Consider the following 15,802-nt stretch of genomic DNA (forward strand, 5'->3'; position numbering starts at 1 on the left):
GACAGGGGTGGGGATGGAAAAATGTCTTGGGTGGTGGGGTCGGATTGTAGATGGAGGAAGTGTCGGAGGATGATGCGTTGTATCCGGAGGTTGGTGGGGTGGTGTGAGAGAACGAGGGGGATCCTCTTTGGGCGGTTGTGGCGGGGGCGGGGTGTGAGGGATGTTTTGCGGGTAACGCGGTCAAGGGCGTTCTCGACCACTGTGGGGGGAAAGTTGTGGTCCTTCAAGAACTTGGACATCTGGGATGTGTGGGAGTGGAATGCCTCATCGTGGGAACAGATGCGGCGGAGGCGGAGGAATTGGGAATCGAGGATGGAATTTTTGCAGGAGGGTGGGTCAGAGGTGGCGTATTCTAGGTAGCTGTGGGAGTCGGTGGGCTTGAAATGGACATCAGTTACAAGCTGGTTGCCTGAGATGGTGACTGAGGGGTCCAGGAAGGTGAGGGATGTGCTGGAGATGGCCCAGGTGAACTGAAGGTTGGGGTGGAAGGTGTTGGTGAAATCGATGAACTGTTCGAGCTCCTCTGGGGAGCAAGAGGCGGCGCCGATACGGTCATCAATGTAATGGAGGAAGAGGTGGGGTTTGGGGCCTGTGTAGGTGTGGAAGAGGGACTGTTCCACATAACCTACAAAGAGGCAGGCATAGCTGGGGCCCATGCGGGTGCCCATGGCCTGTTCTTCCTCTCACCCATCCCTTCCTTCCACCCCAAGCCGCACCTCCATCTCCTACCTACTAACCTCATCCCACCTCCTTGACCTGTCCGTCTTCCCTGGACTGACCTATCCCCTCCCTACCTATACTCTCCTCTCCATCTATATTCTTTTCTCTCCATCTTCAGTCCACCTCCCCCTCTCCCTATTTATTCCAGAACCGTCACCCCATCCCCCTCTCTGATGAAGGGTCTAGGCCTGAAACATCAGCTTTTGTGCTCCTGAGATGCTGCTGGGCCTGCTGTGTTCATCCAGCCTCACATTTCACTATCTTGGATTCTCCAGCATCTGCAGTTCTCATTATCACTAATACTTTCTTTTTGTTCCTTTGAACACCTGCACAGCACTTATAAGGCCAATTCCATAGACTGAGGCCTTCTGCACAAAATCAACTTCAGATTCTATCTCATTCCTCCTTACAGGTAATGGAAATTATCTTTGAGGAGTTGCAATTTACGATATTTTCATAATTTCAAGTAACAATTGTAATTAAGCCAATCATGTATTAAGCACAGTATTTTCTCCTCAGGTCTCAGCCCTTCTTTACACATTTGTTCTAAGCTTTATCCACCAAAATTGCAGGTGCACCCACTCAGCCTCACGAGGTCCTTGAAGCTATCTTCCACCATTTTGTCACCAGTGTCCAATTTTCCCATAATGATTCCATGCTTGTCAACGGGTAACTTAAGAGACAGTTAAAAACAAAATGCAGACAAATAGTATTAAAAATCAGTTAAATTGCACACAAAAATGCCCAAAATAAAACAGGGGTCTTGAACACAGGGTGAGAATTGGGTCACTAGACTTGAAATGTTCACAGGTCTCTCTCTATTAGGTCCTGCCAGACCTGTTGATTTTCTCCAGCATCTGCAGCTCTCTTATTTTAATTAAGTCACTACCACGTGCATAAGATTCTTTCAAAACGAGTATATTAGATGAAGTTTAACAAGGAAGATTCACTACCGGCTCTAGTGGCGAGTAAATTAAATAACTAAAAGTAGAACATCATCTTGGCAACAGTGACCACAAAACAAGCTTAAAGATAATGACTGTGAAAGACATAATTGATGTAGAAACATTAAACCTTAAAATGGAGCAGTACAGAACAGAGTAACATGAGATACTACATTAGATTACCAGAAGCTTGGAAAAAGACATATGCTACAGAAGGAAGGTAGTGGTAGAGAGGTATGTGGGAGGAATTCAGAGCTTGAGGCTGAGGCAACCTATGACCCCTGACTTACCCATGACGGACAGTAACAAAAGGCCAGATATTGAATTGGAGAAATGCTGACGCAGAAGGGTTGTGAACAGGAGTTGGCCAACAATGATAGAAGGAAAATTGATAACATTTAAAATTGTATTCAATGTGCAAGAAAAATGTTTAAAACAGCTACATAACCCTGCTGAGGGGTAAAAGTCTATAGAAAAACACTGTTAAGGAAAGAGACAAAAAACAACACGGAGAGTGGAGAGAACATGGAGGAAACGGAGATTAGACAAGAGGTCAAAAGAGCAAGGAGCTATGAAAATTAGCATCGAGTGCAAGAAAATAATATTCTACAGCCACATTATCGAAAAGGATTAGAGCTAAGGGGCAGGCAAACTGGGCAAAAAAATTCATTTGCAAGATAGAAAAATGACAAAATGATCAGTTTGCTGCAGTATTCATCAGGGAGGCAAGGAGGATAATCACGTTAATGATCCTTAAAAGTTCCTGAAACCCATAGATTGCTTTAAAGTAATCTGTCCAATCAGATACAATTTGGGAGAAGAGATACAAATAGGTAAAAGGCGAAATGAAAATTGGAAAGTAGCTAACATTAATATGCATATTTAAGAAAGAACACAAAATATATGTTAAGCTACAATCTTCTGAACATTAGAGATAGGGAAAAGTAATGGAATCCCTAAAAGGGAAAAATAAAAAAAAATCTCAAAATCAAAAACATGAAAATGAGTAGTCAGTATGGATATGGAAAGGGAAAGTCTTGCTTAACCAAATGCACTGAACTCTTCAAAGAGAGCAGGCAAGGGTAATGAAGAGATGTAATTATAAAAGCTTTCCAAAAGGCCTTCAATACGGCTTCACACAACAAACTAACAAGTAATGTCAGCCAAAGGCCAACAAGCAAAACAGACAGTGACTAGCTGCAAGACAAAAAGCCAGGTGGCACCGCTATCTGCCTAGCAATGGCAGAAAGTGGAAAGGTCGATCTTACCAGGATCAGAGATTGGAGCATTTTTGTTTCAAATAAAACCTCAGATTACAAACAAGTCCAATTTTGGTCGTGCGCACATATGATGCAGACGAGAGGCCGTGTCTGAGTGTGAGAAGGTCAGAGCAGACAACAACCAGACCATAGTCTGTGCTGCGAAGCAATGCAATGCAACAGGCCATAATGGATTAATATCCTGCAGAGTGAAATTTATTTACCAATTTTATTGTCAATGCCTAAACGTGAAGCTTCACATTTTTATAATTAAAATAAGGCTATCATACATTGCTTATATATTCCATTTTAATGTGGTAGAGAAGCAAACAGGAATTCAGGTTAATATGTACTTTTAAAAAATGCACTAAGGCTATTGTTAGAGGTATAAAACTGAGGTAGAGAAATTATGTTAAATTTCTATGAAACTTTGGTTAGACCATACTTGAAGTTCCTTACATAATTTTGGATTCAATGTTGTAAAAATAACAAGAGGTACTGAAGCAGAAGCAAAACAGGATTCAAGGGTAACACCAGAAATTTAAGATTATACATTTGAAGAAAGGGCAAACAAGCTCGGTTCCTATCTAAAGCTGAAAAGGTTTTATATGATTTTATAAGCTTTTGAATAGATGGAGACCTTTCATTACCAGTAGTGACAAGTAAAAAAAAACCATAAAGTTATGATCATTACCAGAACAAAATAAATAAAATTGCCCAGGGGCATGACAATACCACCAAACTCACTGCCATTGTATGATTGAAGTGAACAGTACAGAGCCATATAAGGCAAGGCAAACTAAATATGAAGGTGGTGGTAATTAAGGGTTATGTTAGCAGAGATTCATATTTCCTTATCCTTAAGGAAAAGGAAGGTGAGGGGGGTACAAGATGAGCAGAAATGGAGGGATGGACTGCTTGGGTGGAACGTCCATACATATTCTTAAAAAAACCTACCTAAAAAAGTGATATAACAGTGATCTGCACATTTCATAAAAAAGGTTGATCCAAGACTTTCTTTCAACAACGATAATCCTGATTCTATACTTGCTCCACATTATCAAACAGGTAATCCTGTTCGGGATCATTATTGCTTAGGCTACGTTTGTGGCCAACATCACCACTAGGTGGAGGAACACGTCTACATGCACACAATTGGAGCGCCACTCAGCAATTATCTGAAAACATGAGGAACTTCATGTTGCTCTACTTAGTTTTATGGTGACATTTGTATCATATACAAATGTTGCCATAAAACTAAGCATCATATACAAATGTCCTTCTCCTTCCATATCTCCATATCGTACCAAACAAATGAGACAAAAAAGTACAGGTTACTTATCATTAAACCAACAGCCTTCAGATAGCACCTTCTCAGAATCCGAAAATATGTCGTATAACGGTAGGTTGAGCATTAGGGTCAGCAAAGGAGATTTATGCTATTCCTTTTTCTATATCAGCTCTTCTACTATCTTGGAAGTGCTGACTTAATAAAGAGAATTACAATGAAATGAGAATAGAATTAAAGGGAAATGGGCTGGGCAGATAGATTAACAGAAAAGTCATCAAGCAAGCAATGGCAGACGTTTAAGAAGGTAATTCACCACTTTCAGCAAAATATATCCCAGTAAAGCAGGAAAAATTCTAAGAGGGGGATAAAAAAAACCATAGCTAACCAAGGAAATTTAGGAAAGTATGAAGTTAAAAGCATATAAAGGAGGCAAAAGTCAGTGATAGGCCAGAGACTGGGATAAATTCACAATCCAGCAGAGACGAGTTAAGAAGGCGGCAAATTAACAAGGAATATAAAAACAACAATATAACAGCTTCTTTAAATACATATAAAAAAGGTCAAAGTGAATTCAGGCACCTTAGAAAATGAATCTGGGGAAATATTTTCGGCAAAGAATAAAATTGCAGAGGAGTTAAACAGACACTATCAGTCTTTATGGTTGAAGATACTTCGAACGTCCCATGAATGCTAAAGATAAGGGGGCGGAACTAAATACCATCATAATCACTACAGAAGTAGATATTAAAGACAGATATAACCTGGCCCTGATGGTCTACATCCTCAGATTTATCCTTGGATAATATAAATTATCAATGGAATTTACAACTCTCTCGCAGTATAGCTGACTTTAAGTTTAAGACAAGTATAAACACCATGGTTTTTGCAGACATAAAATAAAATCACCTGTCATTTCAGTTCTTTTTCATCAACTCTGAATTTACAAGATAAATACAGGTCTGCACTTGTTTGAATTGGATTTACCTGAGTGGCACAAAATTTCCAAAACAGCTGTCCATGTTTTTCTAAACTTAGATTTAATTTCTGAAATAGAAAAGTTATATTCCAAAACACATGAACCATGAACTATGAACTATGTGCTCCTCCAATCAAGCAACTGGTGCACACAATATTTCACTGCTCAAGTTCAAAAGCCTTAGAAAATCCGTTAGCTCTCTAACTCCATTTACAAAGAAACAAATTTTTAAAACCCTTCATGACTCATCCCCTGTAAACTTCAAAATCTTCCACATTATTGTAAGTAGATCATTATTCTGACAATTGAATGGCCAGATGTTTAAATTACACTTTTAGCACATTTAAGTACTGCTTTACTGTTTTCACTTAATTTGTTTATCTGCATCTTTCACCAGTTTCAAAGGAATAATGCAAGTTATCTTGATACTCTTGACACAGGGAAAGGAGAAGATGGAAACAGGAGGCTCATTTTATATCAGCATGTTAAATTTGCACTGAGGTTCTAAATATGCACCACTTTTGTGACTAGGAATGACTCAAACTTCAGAAATTTTAACAGGACAGGACAGAACAGAATTCTACATATCTGGCTGAGGAAACCATAGATTCCCGTTACAATTAAGTTAGTTCAGATTTGCAGTGACATTTACAACTACTAAGAATGAAGAAGTTCCACAAATAATGGACAGCTGAATGTCACTACATGACAATTTGATCCCTTGGGAAGGATGGCTTATAGGAAGGAAAGGAATATAGAATGCTGCCTTGAGGTATTTGGATGCTAATTATATATAGAATAGGGGCACTCAAACTGAACTACTGGGTTTACATACTTTATGTATAGTGTGGATATTAAGTGGAGGGTTACAAGATGGAACCTAATCAAGGCCTTTGATTAATTTGAAAACAAAATGCAATTATTCATTACTCCATCACCAAATGAAGCTGCAATTCTGGTGCATTGAAAAACACCAGCATTCCCCAAATATATCTGAGAACACTAAACTATTAATAACATTTCAAATTCCTAACATCGCAGGCAAGCCTTCTGCTCTGACTAAAATAACTGGTCAGGCATCTGCAAATCAACAGTAGTACTTTTTGCAATTTACCCTCTTGAAATGTTAGACTTAAAAACCTTCATTACATCTTCTTTGACCTTCTGTTCCAATGAAATATACTCAGTATTTTTGGCTTTCACCTAACAGGTACCTCTTGTTTCTAATATTAAACACAAATGAAACACAAAAGTTTGGAAGAGAGTCAAGGAATGAGGTTGTTGACATGCTTGCCAAACCAGTGGGTTTGGTTGCATACATTTTGTCACCCTGCGAGGTAACATTGTCAGTGCACCTATGGTGAAGAGTCTGTGTTCTGTCCTACTTGTTATTTATATGCCTTGGTTTGCTGGGGTGGATGGTGCAGAGCCAGAAGTAATACCAACCACCCCAGCAAACTGGGGCATATAAATAACAAAAAGGAAAGAAAGAACACCAACGCTGCATTGTAGGCGCACTGACGATGTTACCTAGCAGGGTGATAAAATGTTTGCAACGAAACCCACTGGCTCGGAAAGCATGTCTAAAAACTTCATCCACAACCCGAGCTACAGGTCTTCCCAAAAACTTTAGTCAAAGAATAATCCTGTAAAAGGAGAGGTCGAAAAAAAAAGTAATATTATAGTTCCCTAGACGAAAGAAGGCAGACGTTAAAGAAAAAGTAAGTTTATAATAGAAGGGTCTCGACCTGAAACGTTAGCTTTCCTGCTCCTCTGATGCTGCTTGGCCTGCTGTGTTCATCCAGCTTTACACCTTGTTATCTTAGTTTAATAACAGAAGACAAGTTGATAATACAACAGAGAACAATGCCAAATATAGAAGATTCAGAGGGCAACTGAAAAAAAAGTGAAAAAGGGAAGTAAAGAAAGCATGAGAAGTTTCCACTGGCATATAAACAGTTAAAGCAGCAGCAGGGCTAATGAGGGACATGAAAAGGGATGTATGCTTGGAAGCAAGATGATAGTTCAGGCATGAAATGAATACTTTGTACATGTCTTTACCAAGGAAAATTATATCGTGCAGAATACGGTATAAGAGAGGATAGCTGAGACATTTGTAAATGAGCAGTATCCTCGGGTGACGGTGGTGGTATTCCATAGTCTATCTGTACTTGGAGAAGGTGAAACACCAAGTCCTGATGAGATGCACCCAAGGACATGGAGAAAAGTGACTGTAGAAAATTGCAGAGCCATATTTGAGCTTTGTCTAGAATCAGGTGATGCCAAAAAAGGAGAATTGCAATTGTTACTCCCTACTTCTAAAAAGGATGCAAAAGATACGCTCACCAACTATAGGCCAGTCAACTTAACCTTGGAGCTGAGAAGGCCTCAGGAATCAATGACCCAGATCTTTTGATAGGAAGGTAGCCATAATGGCAATATTGATCGGAGTTGCACATCAGAACTATGCTGACGTTTCCAAGCAATGAGTAATTACATGACATCTGGAACCAAAGAGATCTCTAATTCTGACAAAGACAAATTAAGAGAGACCCTTCAGACCAACTTGCCCATGCTGGTCAGGTTTCCCAAACTAAATTAGTCCCATTTGCCTGCGTTTTGCCCTCATCCCTCACCCACATACCCAACTGCCTACTCCTAAAATCTACATGGTATCATTCACCCCTCTGCTCACCTCACACACTTATCTACTCTCAATAATGGTCAAAAAGTGGTTAAAGGCACCTTAAACTATGAAATATGGCACCTGCTCTCAAAACAAGGTATTGCTTCAGCACCAATCCAGCCAATTAGTACCACATGGATTCTTGGAATCAAATGCAGTGCTTTGACCTGGAAGTTCGTGTGAAAAATTCCTCCAAAGCTAAGTTGGTGACTTTGCTTGCGAATCAGAAACAGAGACTTCATGTAGAATAGAAATTTTGGACCAACAATTTGAGGCAAAACTAGCAGTGTTTGGGATGAATGCAAGTTAATTATGGTGAACCAGCCTGGATTGTTTAAGGACAAGTCATTTTTGACTATCTTCCGGTTCTTTACTGACTAAATGGGGAGGGGTTCACAGCATCAATGCTATGATGTTATGTACACAGACTTGGCTGAAGTGGCTTGTAACAGATTTGTGTGTTAAGTTATAGAATAAACAGGTGACATTAGCCACATACATTGTCAGTGACAGAACAATTAATCACTGTTCTACTTTTTGATCTGAAGGAAGGTTTATCGCGAAGTTCCCCACTGGTCGGTTTTAAGCCCTCTGTTCTTCCTGATGTATATCAAACACCTAGGCCTTGGGGTACAGATAGTTTCAAACATTTCAGAAGATACAAAACCGGAAAGCATTGTGCCTGAAAAGGAGAATAGCAATGGAGACAGATTAATAGCAACGGTGGGTAAAGTGGCAGATGAAATTTGGTGCAGAGAAGTGTGGAGTAATTCGTTTGGTATAAGGAACAAAGGGAAACAATATGAAGGGTACAATTCTAAAGGCATTCAAGGATCTGATGTTTGTGTTCAATGAAGGTTGGAGAACTGGTTGAGATCATGGTTAATAAAGTATTTGCATCCCTGATGGGGTCTACCCCAGAAGTGAGGGATGCAAGAGGACAAATTGTTGGAGCATTCACAGACATCTTTGTATCTTCTATGGCCAAATGGTCAGATCCAGAGGATGGGGGAATAGCCAGTATTGTCCCATTTTTTTAAGACAGGTAGCAGGAATAATCCAGGAAATTACAGGCCTGAGAGCCTCAAGTTGGTGGTAGGTAAATTATTGGAAAAGATTCTCAGGGGAAAGATGTTTACACATTTACAAGAGAATGGACTTAGTGATAGACAACATGGTTTTGAGCAGGGTAAAGTCTTATCTCACTAACTCGATTGTCTTTGTTTTTGAGGTGACAACGAAAATGATTGACAAGGGAAAAGCTGTTGATTTTGTCTATATGGACTTCAGTAACGCCTTTGACAAGGTTACTCATGGCAGATGGTACAAAAAGGTAAAGTCACATGTATTGGGTTGAGCTGGCAAGATGGGTGCAGAACTGGCTTAGTTATAGGAGACAGAGTATAGTGGTGAAAGGCTGCTTTTCAGAACGGAGGGTTACGACTAATGGTGTTCCACAGGGATCAGTACTGGGACCTCGCGTTTGTGGTCTACATAAGTGATTGGGAGGAAAATGTGGCTGGTCTAATTAGTAAGTTTGCAGACAATACAAAAGATTGGTGGTGTTGCAGATAGTAAAAAAGACTGTCAGAGAATAAAGCAGGATATAGATCAGTTAGATGCACAGGCAGTAAAAGGGCAGATAGAGTTTAATCTGGACGTATGTAAAGTGATGCATTTGGGAAGGTTAAAATCAGGGTGAAATTATACAGTGAATGGCAGAACCCTTAGGGGTACTACAATGCAGAGGGATCTAGGCATGAGGTCCACAAATCATGGAAGGTGGCAACGCAGGTAGATAATGGTCATAGAAAAGGCCTATGGCATGCCTGCCTTTATTGGAACAGGCACTAAATATAAGAATAGGTAAGTTATGCTGCAGCTTTATACAACTTTAGTTAGGCCACACTTGGAACATTGTGTACATTTCTGGTCACCACACAACCAGAAGGAATCAGATGCTTTGGAGAGCGTAGCAAAAATGTTTACCAAGAGGTTGTCTGGTATGGGGGATTTTAGCTATGAAGGAAGATTGACAGATTGGGTTGGCTTTCACTGGAACACAGGAAGTTGAAGGGTGACCTGATAGAAGAAGTTTAAAAGATTGAGAATGGCACAGATAAAAATGGAAACTAAGGCTTTTTTTTATCTAGGGTAGAGGGGTCAGTTAGTAAGGGGCTCAGGTTCAAGGTGCAGGGTGGGGCGTGGGCAAGAGGTTAAAAGGAGATGTGTGAGGCAAGTTCTTCACACAAAAAGACAGTGAGTGCCAGGAACGTGCTACCAGACGTGGTGGTGGTGTTGGAGATGGTGGAAGCCAACACAATAGCAGCATTCATGAAGCACCTGGACGAATACATGAATAGGAAGGGAATAAAGGGATACGGATTCTTTAAGTGAAGATAGTTTTAACATGAAAAGGGTAAAATGTGGCAGGCAGGCTTTGAGGGCCGAAGAGCCTGTTACTATACTGTATTACTCTTTGATCTTTATTAGGGACAAAAGGAAGGGATTTCAGTAAGAAGTTGTATAAAACACTGTCTCAGCTTCTACTAATACTATGCCAAAAAACAGAGCAGCACACTTTAGGAATTCTGAAAAAGGATTACAGTGCATGAAGGATTCATTAGGAGTCCAGGATGAGGAACTTCAGTGCAGTGGAGTTTGGACTGCTTCCATTGGAGAAGAGAAGGTTGGAAAATTTATAGTAGTATTCAGAATCATGAGGAGCAAGAATACAGCAGATAGGGAAAAACTGCTTCCACTGGGGTAAAGAACAAAAACCACATGCTGCAGATTCAAGATAACAGGGAAAAGCAGCAATGGTGACATGGCAGGAAGCATTTCCATGCAGCAAAAAGTTGGAATCTGGAATGAACTGCCTGGACATGTGATGGAGGCAGATTCGGTCAAGACATTCAAGAAGAAACAAGACTATCATCTGTAAAAGAAGAACTGACAGGACAAGGGAGAAGGTGTGGAATGATAATTGGTTCATGGGCCCTTCAGTGAATCAGTACAGACGCAATGGGCCAAACAGCTTCCTTTGCGATATAAGCATTAAAGATTTAAATCTACAGCTTTTCCACCATTAGATTGCTATAATGGTGTGCTCAGTATTTCACAAAATTAGCTCCATTACAATATTCTGTTCTTTCATGAAGCCATGGACTTCTTTGCTCTGTATTTTTATTCCAATTTTGAAACTTAGTTGTGCACTTATCTAGTTAAATTTTGTACATGAGGACAGAGATGGCAAAAAGAAAGCTCAATCTGAATGATATTTAAAACAATACACTGAAACTCTAACTATTCAGCACTGACTCATGACCACAATTAAGTAACAAAGTCTATCTACTTTCACTGTATGTGAACTAAATTCCACACCAGTACTGTATGCCAAACTGAACAAATCAGTTTTTATTTCATGCAATTAGGAAGTTCGTTCTGACTTGTGTATCATTCACAACATTTGAAAGAATTACTATATCAGTAGCAGTTAACTAGAAGTAGTTACTTGTCAAATACTTTGATATAGTCCCTGCATGTATAGACAATAATTAAAATCCCTACACGTTGCAATCTAACGATATTACGTTAAACACTGAATATGGGTACACAATGAGCATCAGCAGTAAAACTGCAAAGCTGGTGTTAAAAGTCTGAACTCAGGCACTACCCAATTCTAAATGGTCTCAGACTATTTGCACTGGCTCACAGCTTCAACCCTGTGGAGGAAGATTCCTGAACACATTGTTTCATTGTCCTGATTACAGCAAGAATGATGATTTCTTAAGTGATGGCATTTGTGAAGTATTTTTCCTCCAAAAACAATTGTGTGTTAATAAATAATTAATAACCACACCAATTTATGTTGCCAGCAGAAATCTGAGCTCTGTATCAAATCTGAAATGCTATTGTGAACATGGCAAGTGGTTAGCTCCAACTGGGGCTAGATTTCTCACATAACTGGTGGAATTTGTGATCCCAAGATGTTGTTGGGACCACTAACTTTTCAGGCGGCAGAGTAGGAAGATCTAACATCAGAAAAACCCTGACCTCTGAATTTTATGTGTGGCATGCTGTTTGGCAGGACAATGTAATCCCCTTGACCGCATAGATATTTCAGCCATACAAGAAAAGATGATGTCAAAACTGATTTTTAGTCTGGGATAGACTAAAGTCTCAGATAAAAAGTGACCACAAAAGACAATGAAAATCACAAAAGCTGTTTCGTGTGTAGCAGCCAAAAAAACAGATTTGTAATCCTGATCATTATTCAATTACTACCCTTTGGAACAGTGCTTAGAATGTGCATCAAATCAACTTACAGTTGACTGTAGAATTTTTCCTTGCTATTCAGATCACAGAAACAAACACACACTCAAGTAATGCTCTGGAGTGTAACGACTGTAATCCAAACCACTACAATGGTAAAACCAGTCAAAGGAAAAATATACCAAATTACCATTCATATTTTTAAAATCACTTGGTTGACACATTCCATCAATTTTGATGAGAACATGGCCCTTGATTTGATTGATGTAAATTAAGCTGATCAAGCTGCCTTTACAGGGTCTGATCTTTAGATCTTTAGCTTTTACATTTAAAAAAAGTAACTTTTTTTGAAGAGTAATTTCTCCTGAATTTTACAAAATCCAACTGCAATGCTTAGTATTACCAGTGTGCAAAGCTCTAAGCCGGAACAAGGCTGCAGAACAAAAAGGTCAAGTTTAAAAATAGATAATTGAGACAAATCAAGAAGTGGAAATTATGACATTCCACGCTTGTATTTTGAAATGCAAATGTTTTAAAAGGAAGAGACAATAGACAGAAAGAGATGTAGAGTGTGGATAAAGGTCAAGCAACCATTTCAGGTGAGTGAGCATGAATGAGATTTAGGGCAGAATCTTCTTTTAGCATATTCTTAAATATCAAAACCATTTTCCAGTCTCAAACCTGATAGAGACCAAGGCATGTCCACCAGGATGATCTTGCTACAAGTGGCCCCATTAGCAGGTTTTGACAATTAACTGAATAACTAACCAAGTGTTTTGAGATGGAAACACATTAGGGAGCCAAACCGACATGAGACTTTACTTTTGGTCCCAGGTTCGAAACCATTTCTGCTCATCACTTTCCAAGTACGAAAGAGATATTACCATCAGTAAGCATACCAAAATGATTCTACATCTCCAAGTCCTTTCTCAGACACACTCATCCTTGAAACTGACAGGGTAGCACATTATTTGACCAGGTCAGATTGTGCTTACCTGTGAATCTGCCCATTTTTATGCAAGTAATCAAGGCCCTCCAGTACTTCTTTCAGAATAGTGGCTATAACTGCCTCCTCCAAAACACCATTCTTGTGATCCCCTCTTGCTACTACATGTTTAATGATATCGAGCACGGATCCTAGAACAGGGAGAAAAGGCAGTCAAGGCAAAGTACTAATGTTTAAAATTTAAACTAATTATATTGCCCCAATTGTTACCAAAGCATTTGTAGAACAAAAAAGTCATGTTCTATTTTTTAAAAACCATCACTCAGAGATAGCAACTGGGTTACATCATCCACAAGCAATTTCCCCCATCCTCTAAATGGCTCATTTGGGGATAATTTCCCATCCTCAAGGTTACAAAGCAGTCAACGTTAAAAAGTAATACACCCCGGATTCTAAACTTTAAGAAAACTAACAGCAGGAAGGGGTAACCCTTATAATTAAGGAAGGCAAATAAGACAGTTTTGAAAAAAAGAGAGATTCACTCAGGACAGTCAAGTTTGGGAGGATCGGGATTGATAGCTTGAAAGTCCTTTTGTTGGCTTCTATTTTCTACGTTTCTGTAAGCAGTAAATTTACCAAGACAGATTGGAAATTTATATTTTTTGATGTGGAGCAAGCAATGGCTAGTTTTTAAAAAGTACAACACAAAATTTGCACCAAATGCACACTGATCCACGTCACAAAGTAGCTGCAGAAAAAAAGTAGTGATTTAAATCATGACTAACAAGAGGAATTAAGGATAATTTAGATCAAAAGAAAAAGCGTAGAATGTATCCAAAGGTTAGTAAACCTGTGAATTAAGAGAATTTTAGAAGTCACTGAAGAGGTAAATAAAAGAAAAATTAGTAAAAGTTAACACAGGCTCGTTAGAGGCAGAGGCAATAACAAAGAATAAGAAAACAGCAAACATTAAACAACAATTATCACCAAATGGGTGATTTTTTTTTTGCCCGTTTGTTTGTCTGTTTGTTTACATCCAATATATTTCAAAAACATACGGGTGATTTTAACAAAACTTTCTACACAGCTTGAATGTGGCCCAAGAAAGAGTATTTGTTTCTGATGAAATAGAGGGTACAAATGTTGGAATGTTTTAAAGGATCTATTAAAATTGGGAGATGAGGTGAACTGACTATTTTTAAAAAGAAAGCAATGGATTGTTTTATTTAGAATGTTGTGGATTCTTTCAGTTGCTGTGGTGGAATTTGCCACTGTTATCAAAATGTAAGCAGAATTTCCAGCACAGGTTTCTGGATGTGCATTTGAATCACATCTCCTCAGGTAGGATGGAATTTCTAAACAAAATGCTTATTTTCTCAGCCTTGTACTTAGCGAGCAACAGGGAGAAAAAAACCTCAAGAGACCCATACATTTACCAATTTGTTTAATGCAGTGTGTTGGTACTATACACTCTACTGAAAGCCCCCTTCATTTGCTTCTATCAATCTTAATTCCAGAAATAAGAGAATCAAAAGTCAAGCAAGGATGAGAAACTTGAATTATTACAAGTAAATGTATAGTATGGTAAAAATGAACGGGTTTAAGTGAGAATAACTCTCCTACAGTTGCCACCCTCAACTGAGGGGCATCTTGTTTAAACCCAGATTTCTTTTTAAAGGTATTAAAAACAGGTTATTTAGTCTAATGTATTGATGCTTATGTTCTGTTTAAATCTCCATCCACCTTTTCTCATTTAAATGTATCTAAACATTATTTCATTCTTTCATGCACTTGTCTAGATTCCCCCATATATGTCTATATTATTTGCTTAATCCACTTTCCATGTGATGACTTTTGCTCACATCACGCTTGGGTTAAATAAATTTCTTTAGAATTCCTCGCTGGATTTCTTGGTATTGATGAAATCCAGATGTACACTCCACCATTAAGGAAATACTCTCTCTGCTTCTACAATTATCAAAGGATTTGAGAGTGAACATTTCTAAGTCAACAACGTTGGCAAGATCAAGAGGGACGTCACAGGATCTTTGCCCCAAATCCTGGCAAGTACCCTATGCTGGTGAGCACTGATCAATGGCAGAACAAAGTGGCAAATTGTATGTAGGCCTTCACAGAAAGAGATTGACTGCATGAATCAGAATGTCTTGCTGCAATTGTACAGGATCTTGGTGAGATCACACCAAGTGTCATGTGCACTTTTAATCTTATCTAAGAAAGGCTACTCTGACTTCGGTGGAAGGGCAATGAAAATTTCCTAGACTGAAAAACTGGGTCAGTTAGGACTATTTTCACTTGAGTTTAGAAGGATGACAGGGTTATCATATATAGAAACCTATACCATTCTAACAGGATTAGACAAGGTAAACTCAAAGGATCTTCCCAATGAGTAGAGAGTCTAGAACCAGGGGTCACAGTCTAAGGATATCAGGTAGGTCATTGAGGACTGAGAAGTGGACAAATTTCTTCATCCAAAACATGGTGAGCCTGCAGAATTCCCTGCCACAAAGTACTTGAGATCAAAACATTCAATGATTTCAAGAAGGAGATACATACAGTTCTTAGACCTAAAGAACCAAAGGGTATGGAGCAAAAGCAGGTACAGGCTATTAAGTTGGATGATCAACCATATCATATTGAATGCTGCAGCAGGTTGCAAGACTCAAATAGCCTATCCTTGTTACTAT

General features: G+C 39.0%; 1 protein-coding gene across 2 annotated transcripts in view; it reads right to left on the reverse strand.

Annotated features, from left to right (window-relative positions):
• LOC125451719 (serine/threonine-protein kinase OSR1-like) overlaps positions 1-15,802 on the reverse strand; it is a 163,307-nt gene that overhangs the window by 87,285 nt on the left and 60,220 nt on the right. For both annotated transcript variants that reach the window (XM_048529252.2, XM_048529253.2), the window contains exon 4: positions 13,147-13,288. In XM_048529252.2, the coding sequence (XP_048385209.1) occupies positions 13,147-13,288 (142 nt within the window). The remainder of the gene's footprint in view (positions 1-13,146; positions 13,289-15,802) is intronic.

Source organism: Stegostoma tigrinum, chromosome 5, assembly GCF_030684315.1.
Source record: "Stegostoma tigrinum isolate sSteTig4 chromosome 5, sSteTig4.hap1, whole genome shotgun sequence".
Classification (NCBI taxonomy): domain Eukaryota; kingdom Metazoa; phylum Chordata; class Chondrichthyes; order Orectolobiformes; family Stegostomatidae; genus Stegostoma; species Stegostoma tigrinum.